This window comes from Pelodiscus sinensis, chromosome 9, assembly GCF_049634645.1.
Source record: "Pelodiscus sinensis isolate JC-2024 chromosome 9, ASM4963464v1, whole genome shotgun sequence".
NCBI classification, from domain to species: Eukaryota; Metazoa; Chordata; order Testudines; family Trionychidae; genus Pelodiscus; species Pelodiscus sinensis.
Window position 1 is genome coordinate 17767048 of NC_134719.1, and position 20246 is coordinate 17787293.

Consider the following 20246-nt stretch of genomic DNA (forward strand, 5'->3'; position numbering starts at 1 on the left):
AAGAAGGACTAGAGGACACCAAAGGAAAGGAATGGGTAGCAGGCTTCAAACTAGTAAGAGAAAGTTGTTCTTCCCAAAGCAATTAGTTAACCTGTGGAACTCCTTGCTGCAGGAGGCTGTGAAGGCTACAACTAGAACAGAGTTGAAAGGGAAGTGACATAAAGTGATGGAGGATGGGTCCATGGAGTAGTCTTAGCCAGGGGGTAGGAGTGGTGTCCCTGCCCAAAGTTTGTGGAAGGCTGGAGAGGGATGGCATGAGACAAATGGCTTGGTCACTGTCTTCGGTCCATCCCCTCCAGGGTCCCTAGGGTTGGCCGCTGTCGGAAGACAGGCTACTGGGCTAGATGGACCTTTGGTCTGACCCAGGACGGCCATTGTAAGCTCAGGGCTCAGGGTCTGGGGTCTTAGTGGACCCCCTTGATTTTCATGCACACCTGGTCCTGGGTGGCCAGGCTGGCAGCTCTCCTGCCCTAGCCGGCCACTTTCCTGTGCCTAGTTCAGAGATCGTGGACGAGGTCCACGATGTCCGCACTAGCCCAGGAAGGTGCCCGCCTCTTGCGGTCCAGGGCAAGCTCCCGGGAGCCGCCAGCCTGGTCCCGGCAAGGGGGGGTGGGCTGGGGGGCATCGGATGGGTGGCTCTGTGCCGTGCCAGGTGCAGGGTCTGCTAGCTGGGTGCTGGCAGGCTTGCACCTGGCACGGGCACCGTATCCAGCCCGTGCCCCTTTAAGGGGTCCGGGGCCGGGAGGGGGGCATAGAGTTTCCCTGGTGTTGGCCAGAGTGGCCACCAGGGAAACCTGGGGAGGGCTAGCCTCCCACTAGTTCGAACTAAAGGGCTACACAGCCCTTAGTTCGAACTAGCTAGTTCGAACTAGGCGTTAGTCCTCGTAAAATGAGGTTTACCTAGTTCGAACTAAGCGCTCCGCTAGTTCGATTCAAATTCGAACTAGCGGAGCGCTAGTGTAGCACCTATTAAAGTTAGTTCGAACTAACGTCCGTTAGTTCGAACTAACTTTGTAGTGTAGACATACCCAGAGAGATTAAAGTGTTCCCCAACAGGTTTTTGTGTGTTGCCTTTTCGGATATCTGATTTGTGTCCATTAATTCTTTCCTGTGGGGACTGTCCAGTTTGTCCAATATATATTGCAGTGGGGCATTGCTGGCTTTTGATGGCATAGATCACATTACTGGATGTGCAGTTAAATGAGCCTCTGATTTGGTGGCTGATGTGGTTGGGTCCAGTGATGAAGTTGCTTGTATAAGATGTGTGGGCAGAGTTGTCATGCACCAGGGTTGATTGCAGGGCTGGATTCCTGGATGCTTATGATGTAGCTGTGTAGTGTGGTTACCAGAAAGGATTTGTTTCAGGTTAGGTGGTTACTGTAAGCGAGAATAGGCTTTTTCCCAAAGGCCTCTGAGAGGGAGGGGTCATTTTTCAAGATAGGTTGTATATTGTGGATAATGCATTGGAGGGGTTTAAGTTGTGGACTGCATCTGACGAAGTGGGTCTTTACCCACGAAAGTTTATGCTCCAACACTTTGGTTAGTCTATAAGGTGCCACAGGACTCCTTGCCGTTTTTGCCCATTTTCTGGATATACTTTAAAATGGGAAATATGCTTACAACCTAATGTTTCTGACTTATCCCTTGAGAGTTCAGCCTTTGGTCCTATGCCACAGGCTTTTCTTTTTTAATATCCTGTTGACTTTGAAATAATAAATTTTTAAGTCGTTATTTATTTTGCCTCAATCATATCAGCTTCAGATGGCTTTGGGTTGTAACTTTTAAAACTAGGTTTTGACTGTAGACTTCCATTTTGCATAGTTTTATTTAACTGTTTATGCAGAACGAGCAGAGAAGCATACAACTTTGATTTTTTTGGTTCTAGAAAAATAAGTTGTTTTCAACTTCTTATCAGTGGGATTTTCTTCCCATCCCTTTCCCTGATAGCAACTTAGAATTTGGAGATCTTGCAACAAATTTGATAAGGGAAGTACAAATTGGGGGGTAGAACCTCTGCCTACATACCCCTTTAAAACTCTCAGTTGGGTCTAGGTGATTAATTTCTATGGTCATAAATAAATGCTGTGCAATTTAGGGATGTGAACGACTAGTCGACTATCTGATAAGCAAATCAGAAAGAGGCAGCAAGGTGGGGGGAAGAAGAGGGAGTGCTTCAAAGTAGCAGCAGTGCATGGAGCCTGGGGGTCAGACCCTAAGCTCCAATTGTCACTGCCACTTTGAAATACCATGTGCAGCCCAGGGCCCGGCCTGCACATGGTGGTGTCAAAGCAGCAACACTGCAAAGAGCTTGGGGTTAGCTGGACCCTGGGGCTGTTGCTACACTTAGTCAATAAGGAAGTCAATAAGGAAGCGCCCTTATTGACTAATCAAATAGTCGATGCAAATTGCATCGACCATTCGATTAGCAAAATAATCAAAATTTTACATCCCTAGTGCAATTTAGGATTGGCAGCAACATTTAGCTTATTTTTTTCCTTCACTTTCCTTTTGTGGGCACCCATCACTTTCCCTCTTGACTGATAGGAAAAGGGATGCTAAAACTGAAGATTTTCAACTTGCTAGGAGTTGGCAGGCCACATTAATTGCCTAAATGGATCAATTTACATCATTCTTACCTTTAAAGGTGTTTATCTAACCTGGTCTCAAAAATCAATAATGACAGAGATTCCGCAACCTCCCTAAACAATTTATTTTAGTGTTTAACTATTTGACACGTTTTCCCTAACATCCAACCTAAACCGCACTATAGTTTAAGCCCTTTGCTTCTTGTCCTGTCTGTAGAGGAGAACAGCAGTTTTTCTCCCTTCTCCATGTAACAGCCTATGTACTTGAAAACTGTTGTCATGTCTTTTCTTCTTCAGACTAAATAAACACAATGCATTCAGTCTTCTCCCATCTACAGGGCCAGACTGAGGCATGGGCGAGCCAGGCAGCTGCCTGGGGTGCCAACCGATGGGGGGTGCCTGATGGCAGCTGTAAGGTGCGTGCGGCGTCCCTTACAGCTGCCATCAGGCGCCGCGCGCCCGGTTCCCGCAGCACCCTTTCCCCCATGGCTACGGGGCCATGCACAGCCCGGCGCACGCGCCAGCAGCACTGGCTAGACCAGTCTGGGCAGCGTATGCGCCGTGTGCCCCGGGGTCAGGCCCCAGGCTGCACGCCAGCGGCCATGGCCGGCCCGCGCATGAGCCGTGCGCCCTGGGGGCGGGCCTGCGCGTCCTGGGATGGGGCGGGCCCGCACCCCATGGGCGGGCTCACTCATGCGCTGTGCGCCCAGGCCCAGGGTGCCAAAAGGGCTCGGGCCGGCCCAGCCAAACTACTATATATTTGAGAGGGCTTGTCTGTCTGCGAGTCTGTCTGTCTGTTCAAGAACCCTTCCTAAATGGTAAGAGCTAGGATCCCCAAATTCTCATAGCAAAGTAAGGGCTTGGTTGTGCCAGGAAAACTGAATGTGCTTGGAATGGTCTTGCTCCTCATAAAACCATACAGAAAGGAGACAGAATCACCAGGCAAGTGAAAGGGGCTGGTTGGCAGTTTCTCCTCCCATCCGGGACTGCCCCATTCCTGAACTTCCTACACATAAACTCTAGGCACCCTTTAGGAAGGGCGGGGGGAGCTTTGTGGCTCTCCCTCCCCCTCCCTCTGATTCTTACGGGAACATGTAAAACTACACAGAAAAGGGACAGAATCACCAGGCAAGTGAAAAGGGCTGGCTGGGGGTGTGTTCCCCCCTCCATCCCTGTCCAGGACTGCCCCGTCCCAATTTTCCCACCCACCATACGCCCTTTATGGAGGATGTGGGGGGGGGGAGATAGAAGCCTCTTCCCCTCCCACCTCTGATTCATACGGGGATGTTGCTGCCTGCTCCCCTTCCTCAGGGAGCCAGGTGAAAGTGCACAGTTTGCTTCATTCCTCACTCTGGCTGGGGAGCACAGGCTGTGAACGAATCTGGACCTGACCCAGTCTGGGGACATGCACCCTTACACCAGCTGTGCCCACTGGAGCTGCAGCAGTCATAGAAAGGTGCTTCTGACCTAGCACCAAGTTGCTGCAGTAAGAGAGAGCTGAGCCTGCATATTGAGCTCATCATCCCCAGCCCCGCCACAAAGCACTGATTTAAATGAAGAAAAACAAAAATGGAGTTAAGGACCTGAGCAATGGGTATCTTATTTTGTGAAGCAGGGACCCATCTGCTGGTAAAAATCTTGCGACATACCTACTATATATTTGGTAGAGTAAAACAAAACTTAATGAACCTGAGCAAGGCTGGGTAAATCTTAGATCATGTTTTCTGGACCTATAATCATTTTTGTTGCTCTTCTCTGGACTTTCTCTAGTTCATCCACTTTTTTCCTGAAATGTACCACCCAGAACTGGACTCAAAACTCCAATTAATGCCTGATCAGCACAGTTTAGAGCAGAAGAGTTACTTCTCATGTCTTGCTTACAGTACTCCTGCTATTGCATCCCAGAATGTGGCACGTTTGTTTGTTTGTTTGTTTGTTTTGGCAACAGTGTTAAGCTTCTGATTTGTATTTATCCTGGGACCCAGTATGACTCCTAGATCTCTTTCCACAGTACTGCTTTCTAGGTCGTCATTTCCCAATTTGTATGTGTACAACTGATTGTTCTTTCCTAAGTGGAGTACTTTGTATTTGTCCATTTCTCAGTCCATTTCTTGCAGTTTGTCAAGATGAATTTTAATTTTAATTCTATTCTCCAAAACACTTGCAACGCCTCTCAGCTTGGTATCATCTGCAAATTTGTGTCATTGATCTGCATTATCTAAATCATTGCTGAAGATATAAAACAGAACAGGATCCAGAACTGATCCCTACGGTAATATACTTTGTGCATACTCTTTCAGCTACGTACATACACTGCTTTGCCATAATTGGAGTGGAAGGCTGCATACTTACACCCATATTAAAGGTGGTCCATTGCAAACCACATGTTAGAAGTCCAACTTCACTATTTATGACATCTGTTCACTTTTTTTTTTTATTCTTTTAGTATGGAGAATTCCATTTTTTAGGTCAGTTTCCAGTCTATTTCACTTTTCCCCTACAATAGCAGACTGCTGCAGTATTTGGCTTGCATACTCTGAAATGGACGGAATGTTTGTTTAAGTCAAATTCCTGTGAAAGAATTTATTTTACTTCTGGAAGAATGCCTGTTGGCCTTATGTTTTGTAGAAACTCTTATAAAAATAACTTGGAACCATTCTTGCCCTTCAAATGTCTTCTTAATTAATTAATTTTTAAAAAACAACCCTGGTACCTATCCAAGGCATATAGCTCCCCTGACATAAATTACAAGGCAAAACATTAAAATTAAGTAACACCTTATTCCTATTTGCCAACAAACGCTGACTCTTTAATGAGTGTGTATCCTAAAAACAGTGCGGGAGTAACAGTTAAAATCAAGAGGAGAGAGGACGAAGGGTACTGTATCACTGGAGAGGTGATTCAGCATTTTTACCTGGAATGAATATGCTACTCTAGATTTCCACTTGAACAGGTCCCACTGCACTTTCTTTAGTGGGAGCTCTCCACACTGACCATCTGTGCTGACTAGGACTCAGGGTGCCAGGAAGAGGGAAAAGAGCAGCCTGGGGAAACTCTAGTCAGGTACATGGGAAAGGAATGTGAAGGGTCCTTTTTGGAACCATTATAGAAAGATTTTGTGAGGAGACAGCTGGACCAGAGAGACCACGTACGTGTTGAGCAGAACTGCCAGCCTTCTGTCCGTTTGATTAAATGGGTCTTCCAGAGTTTGCCTCGAGGTTTTGAAGTTTATTTGAAGCATTTCCAAAGTAGCTGACGTTCTGTTTCTCATCTTTTGAATTTAGAAGGTTTAGCCCAGAAATTTTCATTTGGAAACGAAACAGCTACGATCTATTTCTGAAAACAGAACAACTGGGAATGCTGACTTCCCTCAATGTCAGTAAGAGGTTTGCCTTTTGTACTGTCACTGATAGTAGCAACCATATCTTGGCTGCCTCAAAGAAATTTTTGAAAACAAAAGACACTGCAGTGACAACAAAATTCAAGCCATAGAAAATGAGTGATCAGGAGGTTGTTACTTCTAATTTATTTTTATCAAATGACTGTATGGTGGACTACATGAAATAAGTCAATCACTGTCTAATTCCCAGAGAACAAGAGTCTACATCACAAAAGCCATCACCACCTCTATAGCTGTGACTTGCTAACTGGATACCCCATTGTTCATCTCAGTGGAAAGGCTAAGAATTTCAAGGGATTTTAATCCGTGGAGTTGATTCCTTCTGGACTGAGCTGACTATCTGGTCAGTGTGAGAGAACTTTCCCTGCCACTAGGGGCACATCTACATTACAGGGCAAAAGTTCAATTAAGCTAGATAACTTCAGCTACGTCAATTGTGTTGCTAAAATTGAAATAGCTTAATTTGGCTTTTGGCGCGATCTACACAGAAGGAAGTCAAAGGAAAAACACTCTTCCTTTGACTTCCCTTACTCCTTGTGAAATGAGGATCACAGGAGTCAGAGTAAGAAGTCCTCCATCTCAAAAGTAATTTGAAATAATAGCTTGCTGTGTGAAATAATAGATGCACACCATGTTATTCCAAAATAATGCTGCTGGATAGATGTACCCTAGGTGTGTTACCTCTGTTTCATGGATAGAAGACTCCTGCCTTCCATTCCGTGGATAAATAAAGTACTTCAGTCCCTATGGGATTTTATCCAACACATTTCACCAAGAGTGATGCTGATGCCGTAGCTGGACAGCTCATACAGCTCTTCCACCAAGTCCACTTCCATACAGTACTGCTGAAGAGTTTGGGCTGGTGAATATACTGGATATAGAAAAGTTGAGAGAGGAGATTTTAGAGTGCTTGCTTAGGAGCTGCTATCTCTTGACATTTTGTGTAAATGCTTCCTCTTGAATATTCCCACACCTGCTGCAATGACCACTGTGGCGTTTTAGCTGAATGATAAATTTTGGACTAAGAACTTATCTATAAATGGAATTATTCAGGAATTGCTCCATGTATGGACACTCTTATTCTGGAATAAGAACACCTTTCAAAGTGGATTGAGTTAAACCACGCGTTCTCAGCCTACAGCCCATGGGCTATATGTGGTCTGTTGGAGCATTTCATAAGGCCTGTGGCCAGGCCCACCAACAGGAGGGGCAAAGAGGGCAAGTGCCTTAGGACCCATGGCACCATGAGCCCCAGGCCTTTAAATCACAGCTGGAGTGCCGCTCGACCACTCTAGGTAGCTCTAAAGGCTGGGGGGAGGGTGCAGCTCACTTGCTGCCCCGGCCCCATCCCTTCTGCCAAAGGCATTGCCCCTTCTCAGAGCGTGGCACAAGCTCCCCTCCCCCACCTTGCCCAGGGGCCCGGCGTGGCTGTTTGCTCCCTTGCCTGTGGCCTGTTTCAATATAATATGCTAATGACCGGTTCATCATTTTAGTTTACACAAGTGTGTAAATAGACAATCATACTAAACTAGATGAACTTAAAAAAATAAATCAATACAGGTGACTTTAAATCTTATTAAAGTATGTAGAATCCATTTGGTCTGCACCAGATTGTGCTTAGGTTTATGTGCCCCTCCTATGTAGTCAGGGTGGGCAGCACCCGGCTAAGCCAAAACAAGATTCTCTTATTTGCAGTAAGAAAATCCACAGCTAGTGCAATTCAGGAATAGATTTTGCTTTTTAAATTCATGCCCTCTGTATTAACTTTCAAGTATAAACAAGTGCTGTCACGTATTTGTTTCTGCCTTCTGTCTCTACTTCTTCTGAATTCTGGGGCCCACAAAGAACTCCCAGCAAGCAGGGTTTGCATCTGGACACAGCAGCATATTTGTGATTTAAGCCCAAACTTGCCACTCAGGGCATGTCTACACTAGGAAATTATTTTGAAATAGCATGTCCACGCTATAAGGAAGCCTCAAAATTAGTCTGAGGCAGGCTCCCTTAGGCAAACTTACACAGCAAACTTATTTTGGAATAACGGCCGTTATTGTGAAATAATTATGTGAGCGTCTACACAGCAATTCCATTATTGTGAAATAATTTTGAAATAACGGAAGGCTTATTCCAACTTCTGTAAACCTCGTTATACAAAGAATAACGCCTGTTCCAAAATAGCTATTTCAAAATAAGGCGTGTGTAGATGCTCCACTTCTGCCATTTCAAAATAGCCTTCACCAGGGCCATTCTAAGTTATTCCTCCTGGGGCTCTAAACTGAGATCGCATGTCTACTTTAGGGAAGCCTGACTTGGACTAATTTTGAGGCTTCCTTATAGTGTGGACATGCTATTTCAAAATAATTTAATTCTGGCTCATAACAACAATTGACTGTTAATTAGGTTCCAGTCACAGAGTCCTTTATACTTGAGGAGGAGGAGGTATGAGTTAGACACAGTTTAACTTTCAAATACAAGCTTAACATTTGCAGTGCTAACAGGTAGAAAGAACATTTCTTTATCTGTACACTGAACAAATTCATTCTGGAGTCATTGAGAAACAATAAACAAGGTTCTCCTTAATGCCACTAGTTGGGTGTCACTCTTTAAAGAACTGCTACGTGTGTGCAGATGCATTTTAACAGCCTGTAGCACTCTTTCAAAGTTAATACTCAACAAGAGAATTAAAAATAACTGTTTTATAATGAGCAATCATGTTGAATATTTTTGGATTTTTTGTTACTAAATGTTTGTGCTGCACTTTGAAGATTAATTAGTTAATGATTCTGCCATGCTTTGAAGATATAAAATGCGGTCTGTAAGTGCTAAGTATTATCATTATCGCATTCTCTTTGAAGTTTTACAAAACTCTATCATAGAGGGGGGGTCTCCTTCTCAAAGTCCTTCATGTCATGGTAGCAATGTGTAATTGGAGAGAGAGAGAGAGAATCCTTCAGTGCTCTCTTTTTTAGACTTTAGTTAAACATTTTTTTCCTCATATTTGCAGCAGAACTATGGACTTCTGCCATAAGCTTTTGCACTTTTAGTGTTTAAATCTTGAACGTTCAGCTTCCACAACCTCTCTTAAAAAAAGGGCTTTTATTTGGTGGCATTACAAGAGGGATATGTAATTCTAGCAAGTACATTTTAAACAGCGTGAATGTATATCATGCTACATATTAGAAGTAATATGGATAGAGGAGATGATGATGATGATGAAATTAGGGAGTTCTATACAGGCCACTGTCAGAGGCACGTGAAATAAAATTACTAGCAAAAAGTCCTGCACTGTTTCATGAGAGCACGAGCTAGCTTTTAATTCTGAAAGATGTTTGACAAATGCAGACCTAAGTTAGAAAGGAGGCAGGCAGTCTACCTTGTGACACATTTTGTCAGGCTCTTGTTCTTATAGAACCAATCCCAAGACTGTCTTAGCTAGAAATATGAGATATTAAAGTAGAGTCAATCATTTCAGAGATTAAAAGTTTTGGGGTGAGGGAGAATAGAGTCAGAAAGAACATCTGCTTGGTTTTGTAGACAGGAATAAGAAAGTAGAAAGATTCTGCAGGGATTTCTTGGTGCTTTATTAGATGAAAAATAAATATGCACCTGAAGGAAATAAAGCTTATTTTTTCAGCTGTCATACTCCTTTCTTATCTGACAGCAGATTGCACACTGTGGTCATAGAAAAATAAGCAGGAGGTTATGATAAAATTAGCAGTCTCCGTAGAAGGCAGCTTTAAACTAACTTGCTGGCGGAAGAAAATAAACCACCAGAACTTTGAGTAAATGAAGAACAGGAAGAGAGGCCATTAAGGATGCTGGTGATTCTAGTAATTTGTTGGAAGTTTGAGAGAAATCCGTTAATTAGGGAGATGAACATTTTTATTTTCTCAAGAGAAGAGCTGAATTCAAAGCATGACTCCTTGGCAAAATAAGAAAGTTGTTGATATAATCACTTGGTTGAATCATAGAAATGGAGGCTTGGAAGAGACCTTAATATGTCATGTAGTCCAGTCCCCATTATCTAGACTTTCACTGACAGGTGTTTGGAGATATAAAAGAACAGGTTACACAGTGAGGGTACGTCTACACTACAGCGCTAGTTCGAACTAACTTAGTTCGAATTAGTTAATTCGAACTAAGCTAGTTCGAACTAACGCATCTAGAACTAAAAACTAGTTCGAACTAGCGTTTTGCTAGTTCGAACTAGTAAGTCCACATTGAGTGGACTCTGAACAGGGCTTAAGGATGGCCGGAAGCAGTGCCGGCAGGGCATAAAAGGAGGACTTAGAGCATGGAGATACTGTCTCAGGCTAGCCGAGGGCTGCGCTTAAAGGGTCCCGACCCCCACCCCGGACACACAGTTCTAAGGGGTGCCCCGCTTGCAAAGAAGTTCTGGCTTGGAGTGCCCTGAGTGCCCACACTGGGCACATCACACCACTCGGCCATCAGCCCGGCTGCACTTGCCGCAGGCTGCCATCTGGGGAGAGGGAGTAATTGGGGGGCTGCAGGAGAGCTTCCACCCCCAGAAGCCCGCAGAGCCAGCCCAGTCCTCCCCATCGGGGGCTCGTACCCCATTCCTCCCTCACCTCCTTCCACTTGCCCTTCCCTAGCCCCCCTTCTTCTTGATGTACAAAATAAAGATAACGTTTCTTCCAACATTGACTCTGTCTTTATTGAAAAAAACTGGGGGAGACTGGGAAAAGGAGGTGGGAGAGGGGAAGAGAAAGGCTGGGAGAGGGGAGGGCAACTAACATGATCAGGGGTTGGGAACAGGTCCCAGATGAAGAGAGGCTACAGAGACTGGGACTGTTCAGCTTAGAAAAGAGGAGACGGAGGGGGGACAGGATAGAGGTCTGTAAAAACAGGGGTTGGGTGGAGAGGGTGCATTCAGAAAAGTTCTTCCTGAGATCCCATAAAGAAGGACTAGAGGACACCAAAGGAAAGGACTGGGTAGCAGGCTTGAAACTAGTAAGAGAAAGTTGTTGTTGTTGACAAAGCAAATAGTTAACCTGTGGAACTCCTTGCTGCAGGAGGCTGTGAAGGCTACAACTAGAACAGAGTTTAAAGGGAAGTGAGATCAAGTCATGGAGGTTGGGTCCATGGAGTCCTATTAGCCAGAGGGTAGGAGTGGTGTCCCTGCCCAAAGTTTGTGGAAGGCTGGAGAGGGATGGCACGAGACAAATGGCTTGGTCATTGTCTTCGGTCCATCCCCTCCAGGGTCCCTAGGGTTGGCCGCTGTGGGCAGACAGGCTACTGGGCTAGATGGACCTTTGGTCTGACCCAGGACGGCCATTGTAAGCTCAGGGCTCAGTGTCGGGGGTCTCAGTGGACCCCCTTGATTTTCATGCACACCTGGTCCTGGGTGGCCAGGCTGGCAGCTCTCCTGCCCTAGACGGCCACTTTCCTGTGCCTAGTGCGGAGATCGTGGACAAGGTCCACGATGTCCGCACTAGCCCAGGAAGGTGCCCGCCTCTTGCGGTCCAGGGCAAGCTCCCGGGAGCCGCCAGCCTGGTCCCGGCAAGAGGGGGTGGGCTGGGGGGCATCGGGTGGGTGGCTCTGTGCCGTGCCAGGTGCAGGGTCTGCTAGCTGGGTGCTGGCAGGCTTGCACCTGGCACGGGCACCGTAGCCAGCCCGTGCCCCTTTAAGGGGTCCGGGGCCGGGAGGGGGGCATAGAGTTTCCCTGGTGTTGGCCAGAGTGGCCACCAGGGAAACCTGGGGAGGGCTAGCCTCCCACTAGTTCGAACTAAAGGGCTACACAGCCCTTAGTTCGAACTAGCTAGTTCGAACTAGGCGTTAGTCCTCGTAAAATGAGGTGTTCCTAGTTCGAACTAAGCGCTCCGCTAGTTCGATTCAAATTCGAACTAGCGGAGCGCTAGTGTAGCGCATAGGAAAGTTAGTTCGAACTAACGTCCGTTAGTTCGAACTAACTTTCTAGTGTAGACATACCCTGAGGGACATTCCACAACCTTCCTCGGTTATCTTTTCCAGTTAAGTTTTTTCTAAGTGTCTAGCCTACATCTCCTATGCTGCAGTTTAAGCCTGTTACTTCTTGCCCTGGCCTCAGTAATTAAAGAAAACAATGTATCACCCTCTCTTTAAAGCAACTTTTTACATACTTGAAGACTGTTATCATGTTTTCCCTCAGTCTTTTCCAGACTAAACAAACGCAATTTTTTTTCAACTTTCCTCGTAGGTAATGTTTTCTAGCCCTTCTGTCATTTTTGTTGCAGTCCTCTGGATTTTCTCCAATTTGTCCACTATTTACCTAAGTGTGGTTCCCAGAACTGGACACAATACTGTAACCAGGGGCTTCTCAATATGAAAAGTGGTTAAATCCCAGAATTTACACTGATAAAATTTAAATATTCAGTGTTTAAAACTTCTTGAGTGCTCAATTATGTGGTACTGTATAGGAGCCAATAATATCTTCAAGTAAACTGCAAAAGCGACGAGGAGTCCTGTGGCACCTTATAGACTAACAGATTTATTGGAGCATAAGCTTTCGTGGGCAAAGACCTACTTTGTCAGATGCATGTAGTGGAAATTCCAGAGGCAGGTATAAATATGCAGGCATAAGAAAAGAGTACCAATCAAGAGGAAGGCCAGAGATAACGAGGTCAATTCAGTCAGAGAGGATGAGGCCCACTTCTAGCAGCTGATCTGGAGGTGTGAACACCAAGAGAGGAGAAATTGCTTTTGTAGTTGGCTAACCATTCACAGTCTTTGTTTAATCCTAAACTGATGGTGTCAGATTTGCAGATGAACTCTAGCTCAGCAGTTTCTCTTTGAAGTATGTTCTTGAAGGTGTTTTTTTCCCCCAGGATGGCTACCTTTATATCTGCTACTGTGTGTCCGGGAGATTGAAGTGTTCTCCTACAGGTTTTTGTATATTACCATTCCTGATATCTGATTTGTGTCCGTTTATTCTTTTACGTAGGAACTGTCCAGTTTGGCCAATATATATAGCAGAGGGGTATTGCTGGCACATGATGGCATATATTACATTGGTAGATGTGCAGGTAAATGAACCCGTGATGGTGTGGCTGATCTGGTTAGGTCCTGTGATGGTGTTGCTGGTGTAGATATGTGGGCAGAATTGGCACCGAGGTTTGTTGCAGGGTTTGGTTCCTGTGTTAGAGTTACTGTGGTGCAGTGTATAGTTGCTGGTGAGAATTTGCTTCAGGTTGGCGGCTTGTCTGTGGGCGAGGACTGGCCTGCCTCCCAAGGCCTGTGAAAGTGAGGGATCATTGTCCAGAATGGGTTGTAGATCACTGATGATGCATTGCAGAGGTTTTAGCTGAGGACTATAGGGGTATGTCTAGACTGCACCCCTCTGCAGGCAGAGGGATGCAGATTAGGCTGGGCAGAATTGCTAATGAAGTGGGGATTTAAACATCCTGCATTTCATTAGCATAAAAATGGCTGCTGCTTTTTTCCAGTATGGAGTTTTGTCAGAGAAAAGCGACAGTCTAGAGGCTGATCTATCGCTAAAGAAAGCCTTTTCCGATAGATCCTGTATATCTCATTTTACGAGACATAAGGGTGGGGTGAAAATTGTTGAAATTGCAGTGGAATTATTCCAGAGCCTCCTTCCCATGGGTCCAGATGATGATGATATCATCAATGTAGTGTAAGTAGAGAAGGGGAGCTAGTGGACAAGAGCTGAGGAAGCATTGGTTCAGGTCAGCCATAAAAATGTCGGCATATTGTGGTGTCATGCGGGTGCCCATAGTGGCGCCACTGGTTTGGAGGTATATATTGTCACCAAATCTGAAATAGTTGTGTGTGAGGATAAAGTCACAGAGCTCAGCCACTAGTTGTGCTGTGGCATCATCAGGGATACTGTTCCTGACAGCTTGTATTCTGTCTATATATGGGATGTTGGTGTAGAGAGCCTCTACATCCATGGTGGCTAGGATGCTGTTTTATGGAGGATCACCAATGCATTGTAGTTTTCTCAGGAAATCAGTGGTGTCTCAGAGATAGCTGGAAGTGCTGGTGGCATAGGGTCTTTGCCCACGAAAGCTTATACTCCAATAAATCTATTGGTCTATAAGGTGCCACAGGACTCCTCGTCGCTTTTGCAGATCGACTAACACAGCTACCCCTCTGATACTTGAAGTAAACTGTGGTCTTTTCATTTAAGTGCAGAGTCCAAAAAAGTACCCAGCATTCTTCAGACATCTTCCGTCAGTTATACCACACCTGTACCAAAAGTAAAACAGCTAAAATAGTTTCTGGCAGTCTGCTAACAATTCTGAGCTGCCACCCAATAAACAACACTTACAAAACCTGCTGCAAGGCAGGGAAACGAATAATGAAACACAAGTTTAAAATAGTGAACAAGAGCTTAGTACTCGGTTCCGAAATATTCCTGCACATACTTTGATGGCCCGATTTTCAAAGATACTGTGCCTAAGTTGCTGGGTAGGTGCAGAGAGAGAGAGAGAAGCCAGAATTCTCAGATTCATTCTCTTACGTGAAAGTTAACTCATTGGGAGAGAGAAGAAGAAATAAGAGGCAGTGGACAATACACTGGATTTGAAGTCAGGATATTTGTGTTGTTTCCCCCATTCTGCCATTAACGTACTGAGCAGGTCACTTCAGCTCTGTATCACCTTCGGTCCTCTGTAAGGATGTTAAGGACTAGTCGATTTCCCCCTCCCCCGCCCCTCAGTCATATAGAGGCATCACGGGGGACGGTGGTACTTCAAAGTGGCAGCGCTGCACAGCTGATTCCGGGCTTTGAAATGCCGAAGTGGTGTTCAAAGGACAGCACCACACAGCTGATCCTTGGCTCAGCTGTGCGGCGCTGCTCCTTTGAAATGCCACCTTGGCATTTCAAATCGTCAGCACAGCATGGAGCCTGGGGTCAGTGGGGGACACTGAATCCCCCGCTGAACCCAGGCTCCATGAGGGCGCTTCTGCTTTGAAATGCACGAGAGTCCCCGCTGGGGACTCTTGTACATTTCAAAGCTGGCACCCCGCATGCAGCCCAGAGTCAGTGGGAGCTCTTGTACATTTCAAAGGAGGAATGCGGAAGTGCCTATCAAGTAGTTGATGGAAAATCCATTGACAACTCAACTAGTAAATTAACCGCTAGTTAACAGCCTTAGTCTTTTGTCTTTTCTGTGTAGGTTTTACGGTCTTCCAATCAAAGATTGCCTCTTGTGTTGATGTGATATCTTGCACAGTGGAGCCCTGAGATTGTTTAGGGTCTTAAAGAACTACTGAAATACATGTAATTATAAAGGACAAAAATAGCAGTAGCTATTTTAGCAGTAGTTAAGTCATGTCAAGGTAATTGCACTGAGCTGGCAGAGTGAGAGCCATGTAGTCACAACCAGTCTGGGAAACCAAAGAAGGTACTAAGCTGTTGAGGGTGTTCTACTTCAAACATCTGGAAGATGGTTATTTAAAGTACATCATCTGGTTGTGACTGGAAATATTCCCCAGTAATAATTCCAACCTAAATATTGCAGAATTCCTGCTAATGTATGAGAACCAGAAAATGAAAATTACTTTCCTATTTTCAGCATCCATCCGGAGAGAAAAGCAAGAAGTAATTTTTTTATTAAGGGCAAAATATTAATTAGATCTTTTTCCAAAGTTCTTTCTAGTGTCTAATCAAAGGAGGAGTTTGTAGCACAAGTAAGGAAATTCACTTTTTAAAACAATGCATCTATCTACAGCCTGTGCCTTTTCTTTAATACTGTTGGACAAAAAGCCAAAGCTACTCAGTTATTAAAAGTTTGGTTTTAGTTTGTCACAAGCAGAAACGACAGTTAGACATGTGTGGAACTGAATCCTGTCATCCATCCTGAAGGCATGAAAACTGAAGTCATGTCAGTGCGTTGCTGCTCTCCATCTTCTGTGAATTGTTAGTGTTTTTCCCCCTTGCATTCCCACTGATTCTGATTGATGTCATCTGTAGGAGAAACCTAGCAGTCCTGCTGCATGTCTTTTGCTTCCTTCATCTTGTGTCAGTCTTTTTTTGGTAATAGGAGGGATATACACCTTACGTGACAGTTAGGCAATCTCCATATGAATGCAAGAGGGGAAAAAAATCCTAGTGATGTATCTCAGGCTGGGTTTCTTTGAGAGTCCAGGATGCATAGTTTTAATATTTTCTGTCAGAGATGGTAAGAATATGAGTGTCTAATTCTGATTACTTGAATTGAGTGTACTTAGTCTGGCTTTCTATAATGTCTGTAAAATAACATTCATTTGCATCAAATATTAAGAATTCTTGATATATATCTCAACCCTATCATAGACAAATGAGATTATCTGTGTTTCTCACTGAGCCGTGTCTGTTTTCTTAAAGACTTTGGGTATAAATTACTGGCATACAGCTGCTGTGCTAACTTTTTTGCAGTGTCCAGCAGCTGTTTCTTTTCCAAGATTAAATGCCCACTTGAAGTTTAAAGTCTCACTTCATAAATTAAAGTTGCTTTCTATTTTAATAATGAAGCAAGTGCAGTCTAGAGGAATAAGTGAACATGCTCTGTGTACTGAAACAAGCCTTTCGGGATCCCATCACCAAGAATTATATTTCAGGCTCTGTTGTTGATTCGCTGTGTGACCTTGGACAAGTTAATTAGCTTACCTGGTTCTCACTTTCCATCTGTAAAATGATTATAAGAATGTTCACCCACCATAGAGGGGTTTACAACAATTTTGGATGAAAATTGCTATAAAAGTGCCAGGTACAACAATGACAGCGATGATTGATTATAACTAGGAGTAACATTTTGTGCAAAAAGGACACCATTTTTAAAGTGGAATTGTGTGTCCATGAAAGCCAAAGGGCACAATTGCAAAATAAAGGCATAGTCCGTGATGGAACATTCTGGTGGCCTTGCAGCACAGGAGTGTGCTCATTGCTTCCCCATTTGACAAGCAGCTTGTGTTCCCCTGATAATTGTTGCAGGGTAACCGGACCACAGCTTTGTTCTCCATAGTGAAGCATTTGATGGAAGCCTGGGAACAGTTCTTGGGTTAGGGAAGCCCTGTGACCACAACTGGTGTCCAGTGTTCCCTATAAACTGAGTACTTGGGCAGCCATCCAGGAGAGAGTCAAATGATGCCCAGTGATTAGCAGAGTGCCCACAGCTGTCAACAGCCAGTAACATGTGTTTCTACTGGTGGTGCACATCCACAAATGCCTTGGTGCACATAACAAAACTTATTCTGCAAATTGATGGGGGGGGAAAAAGAGGGCATGCTGCTGGTGTCTGTCCCTTGTGCAAAAGAGGGTGTGGTGTGGGTTGGAGAAAGTTTCTTGCACCCTTTCTCCCTCCTTTTGGCACTCACAGGCCCAGATATAATTGAGCCCTGAATGATTTACTGAAATGTTAGCAAAATACCAGAATAGCAGACTATAATAAGGCAGATGATTTTAGCAGATCAGCAGACCACAGTCTCATAAAATGCCATCTGTTAGTTTTGCTCCATTCAAACTCACCTGAAGAAGTGGGTTTTGCCCGCAAAAGCTCATGGTGCCCAAGGACTACTCATTGTTTTTAAAGTTACAAACTAACACAGCTATCCCTCTGTTACTTTTTGAGGATATTTGAGTATAAGGAATGTATCAGCACATTCATGATCTACAACTGAATACAGTACAGGACCTTTTTTGAATGGAGCAGAATGCATTGGTGGGTGGTTTGCATGTATAAACTATATAAATATTAGACTTAAATTTTTTTACTTCCATTTTCTGTAGACACACGGTATCCATTTCATTTAGAATAATATCATCTTTAGCTAAGGCCCTCTCAACATCTTCTGCCCAAATATTATTTGTAATAGTAACATTTGCTCATTAACTTGTTTATTATTGTTTCCATCACATGGTTGAATTTCAAGAACTGTGTAACCTCAGTCATAAATATTTTGCAGACAGTATTGCTAGGCATGCGGGTGACTTTCAGTTTTGCGGTGCTGGTTTATTTGTAAAGTGTGTGTGTGTGTGTTGCGTTGCCTTTTTTCAATTGAAAAGATCACAAAAGAATTAGTAGTTCCAGGTGTATTTTTGGGCAAGCACTTTAAAAAGAGCCCCCTAATTCAGAGTCCTACCATATCATACTACAGATGGGTGCAGTGGTTCCTACTTTATTTCTGTAGAAACTCCCCTATTGCTGGATGCTTCTTCCCACTAATGTCACTTGCTTTTTGTTCCCTCTCCCTTCCTTCCCTGCTAGCTTCCTGGGCAGGCTGTGTTCCTGGGAGTGGCTCAGCTGTGTATCAAAGCAAGAAAGTAAAGGTTATTTGGCAGGCTGCTCTACAGTAGCCCATGTACAAATGAGCTGCTCTCACATTCTTCTGAGCTGGAAGGGAAAGCAGGGTTTTTTTCAAGGAGGTGCCTTTAACAGCAGGAGTAGGTTTGCTGTAGGGAGGATTGGTGACTGCAGTTTTCTTTGCCTTCTGTCCTCCTCTTGTGTCTTATGAGTCCTTCTCGTCATCCCTCAGCTAGGGAAATTATGTGCTAAAGCTAGGAGAGTTTGCAGGGGACGGTGTTCAGTGAGGATTTCTGTGGCTGAGGATCCATGTTTGGGGAAAACGGACATTTGTATGTGCCTCCAGGAGAAGCTGCATGGACACAGTGGCTCAAGGAGCAGCTTTATGAGTTGTATTGAGAATCAGGGGCACCATCAGCCTCCATTTCACACGGAGGCTTTGCACTCCCAGAAGGGGGAAGGGCCTCAGGTGGAAGGGGCAGAGCTTGGGGCAGCCGGACCTCTGCACCGTCTGGTGCACGCCACACTGCCCCCCCCCCCCCCCCAAAGCTGCTCAGAGTGTGTGGAGCTCTGGCGGCAATTTAAAGGGCCTGGGGCTTCAGCTGCCACTGCCATAATAGCAGTGGCAGCAGCTAGGAGCCCCAAGCCCCTTTGAATTGCCAGGCCCCAGGGCAACTGGCCTCTTTACCCCCACACCCCTGGCAGCGGGCCTGTTGAGAATGCAGGAACTAAGGAAATGTGCAGAGGTGTTTAAAGAGCTCTTCCAATCTATTACACAGGGGTGGGGAACCTTTTTTGGGTCAGGGGCCGCTGACCCACAGAAAAAGCAGTCGGCAAAACAATGGCTAGGGGACAACATGGGCATTCTCCACAAAAACATCACCAAGAGCATGACCAAACTGGATTATAGCAGTTAAATCAGGAACATCCCTAATGATGAGACATGATGTTTTTATCTTCCTTTATTTATACAAACAGGAGAGGAGGTATTTTGAAGATGCCATGTACAAATGCACATTTCTCCTTTGACTTTCCTTTGCAATTCCATTCATTTTTTCCCCCTTTTCATAGTTCTTGCTGACAATCTGAAGTCTAACCCAGGAATTAAATGGCAATACTTTAGCTCAGAAGAAGGCATTTTTACTGTCTTTCCAGCACACAAGTTCCGGTGTAAGGGAAGTTACGAACACCGCAGCAGGTATGATTTTATTCTTTTTGTGACCACATGGGATAAAGTGCTGAAATTATATTCTCAAAATATTTTCTATCCAACATCCTGTTTTTCTAGGGAAAGATTGGTAGACAGTCAGTTTTCATTTTCTGCTGAGAAAGTTATTTGAAATTGAACCATAAACTAAGAAATAAGTGGTTGCAAGAGTCAGATATTGATACTAATAATCCATTTATGATGCATCTCTATTGGAAAGTAGCTACAATGCAATTTTTTCTCCCTCCTTGGGTTTAGCACCCTATACTGTCAGAATTTAGCACCAGTGCATAGAGTAACCTGGTGAAAGGTTATAATGTTAAGTCCTTCCTACAATTGCATTTCATATCAGTCATTTTAAAATGTATTCTCCTTTGCAATTGCTATAATGCAAAGTTACAGGATCTTGCTATCCTTTCTTGGGTTGCAATGTTCCAGATGACTGGAGACTGCAGGATTGAGGCCTACTCCCCTTCCGTAAAAAGATTTCTGAATTCTCCAAGTTACAGGGTTTCTTTAAATGCATGGTTAACATTGGAGGTAATGGACTATTTAGGACAGCTTTGTCATGTGCTTGCCAGCATAGAAAAAGCACTTTGTAGTGATCTTCTGAGAAAATCCAGTAGCATGACTATCTCTCCTTATAGCCTTGCTGTATAACAAATCTTACTGAAGAGATATTCATATAGGAATATTTCCATATGAGAGAGAGAGAATCACTGAAACAGAAAAATGTATTTTGCTTATCTATCAATATTGAGCAATCTAATCTAGTAGTGTTTGATGCACACTCATCATCATATGACCACAGT

General features: G+C 44.4%; 1 protein-coding gene across 1 annotated transcript in view; it reads left to right on the top strand.

Annotated features, from left to right (window-relative positions):
- The window catches only part of CACHD1 (cache domain containing 1), a 192937-nt gene that overhangs the window by 110297 nt on the left and 62394 nt on the right, over positions 1-20246 (top strand). The window contains exon 5 of the mRNA XM_006125035.4: positions 19299-19425. Within this exon, the coding sequence (XP_006125097.2) occupies positions 19299-19425 (127 nt within the window). The remainder of the gene's footprint in view (positions 1-19298; positions 19426-20246) is intronic.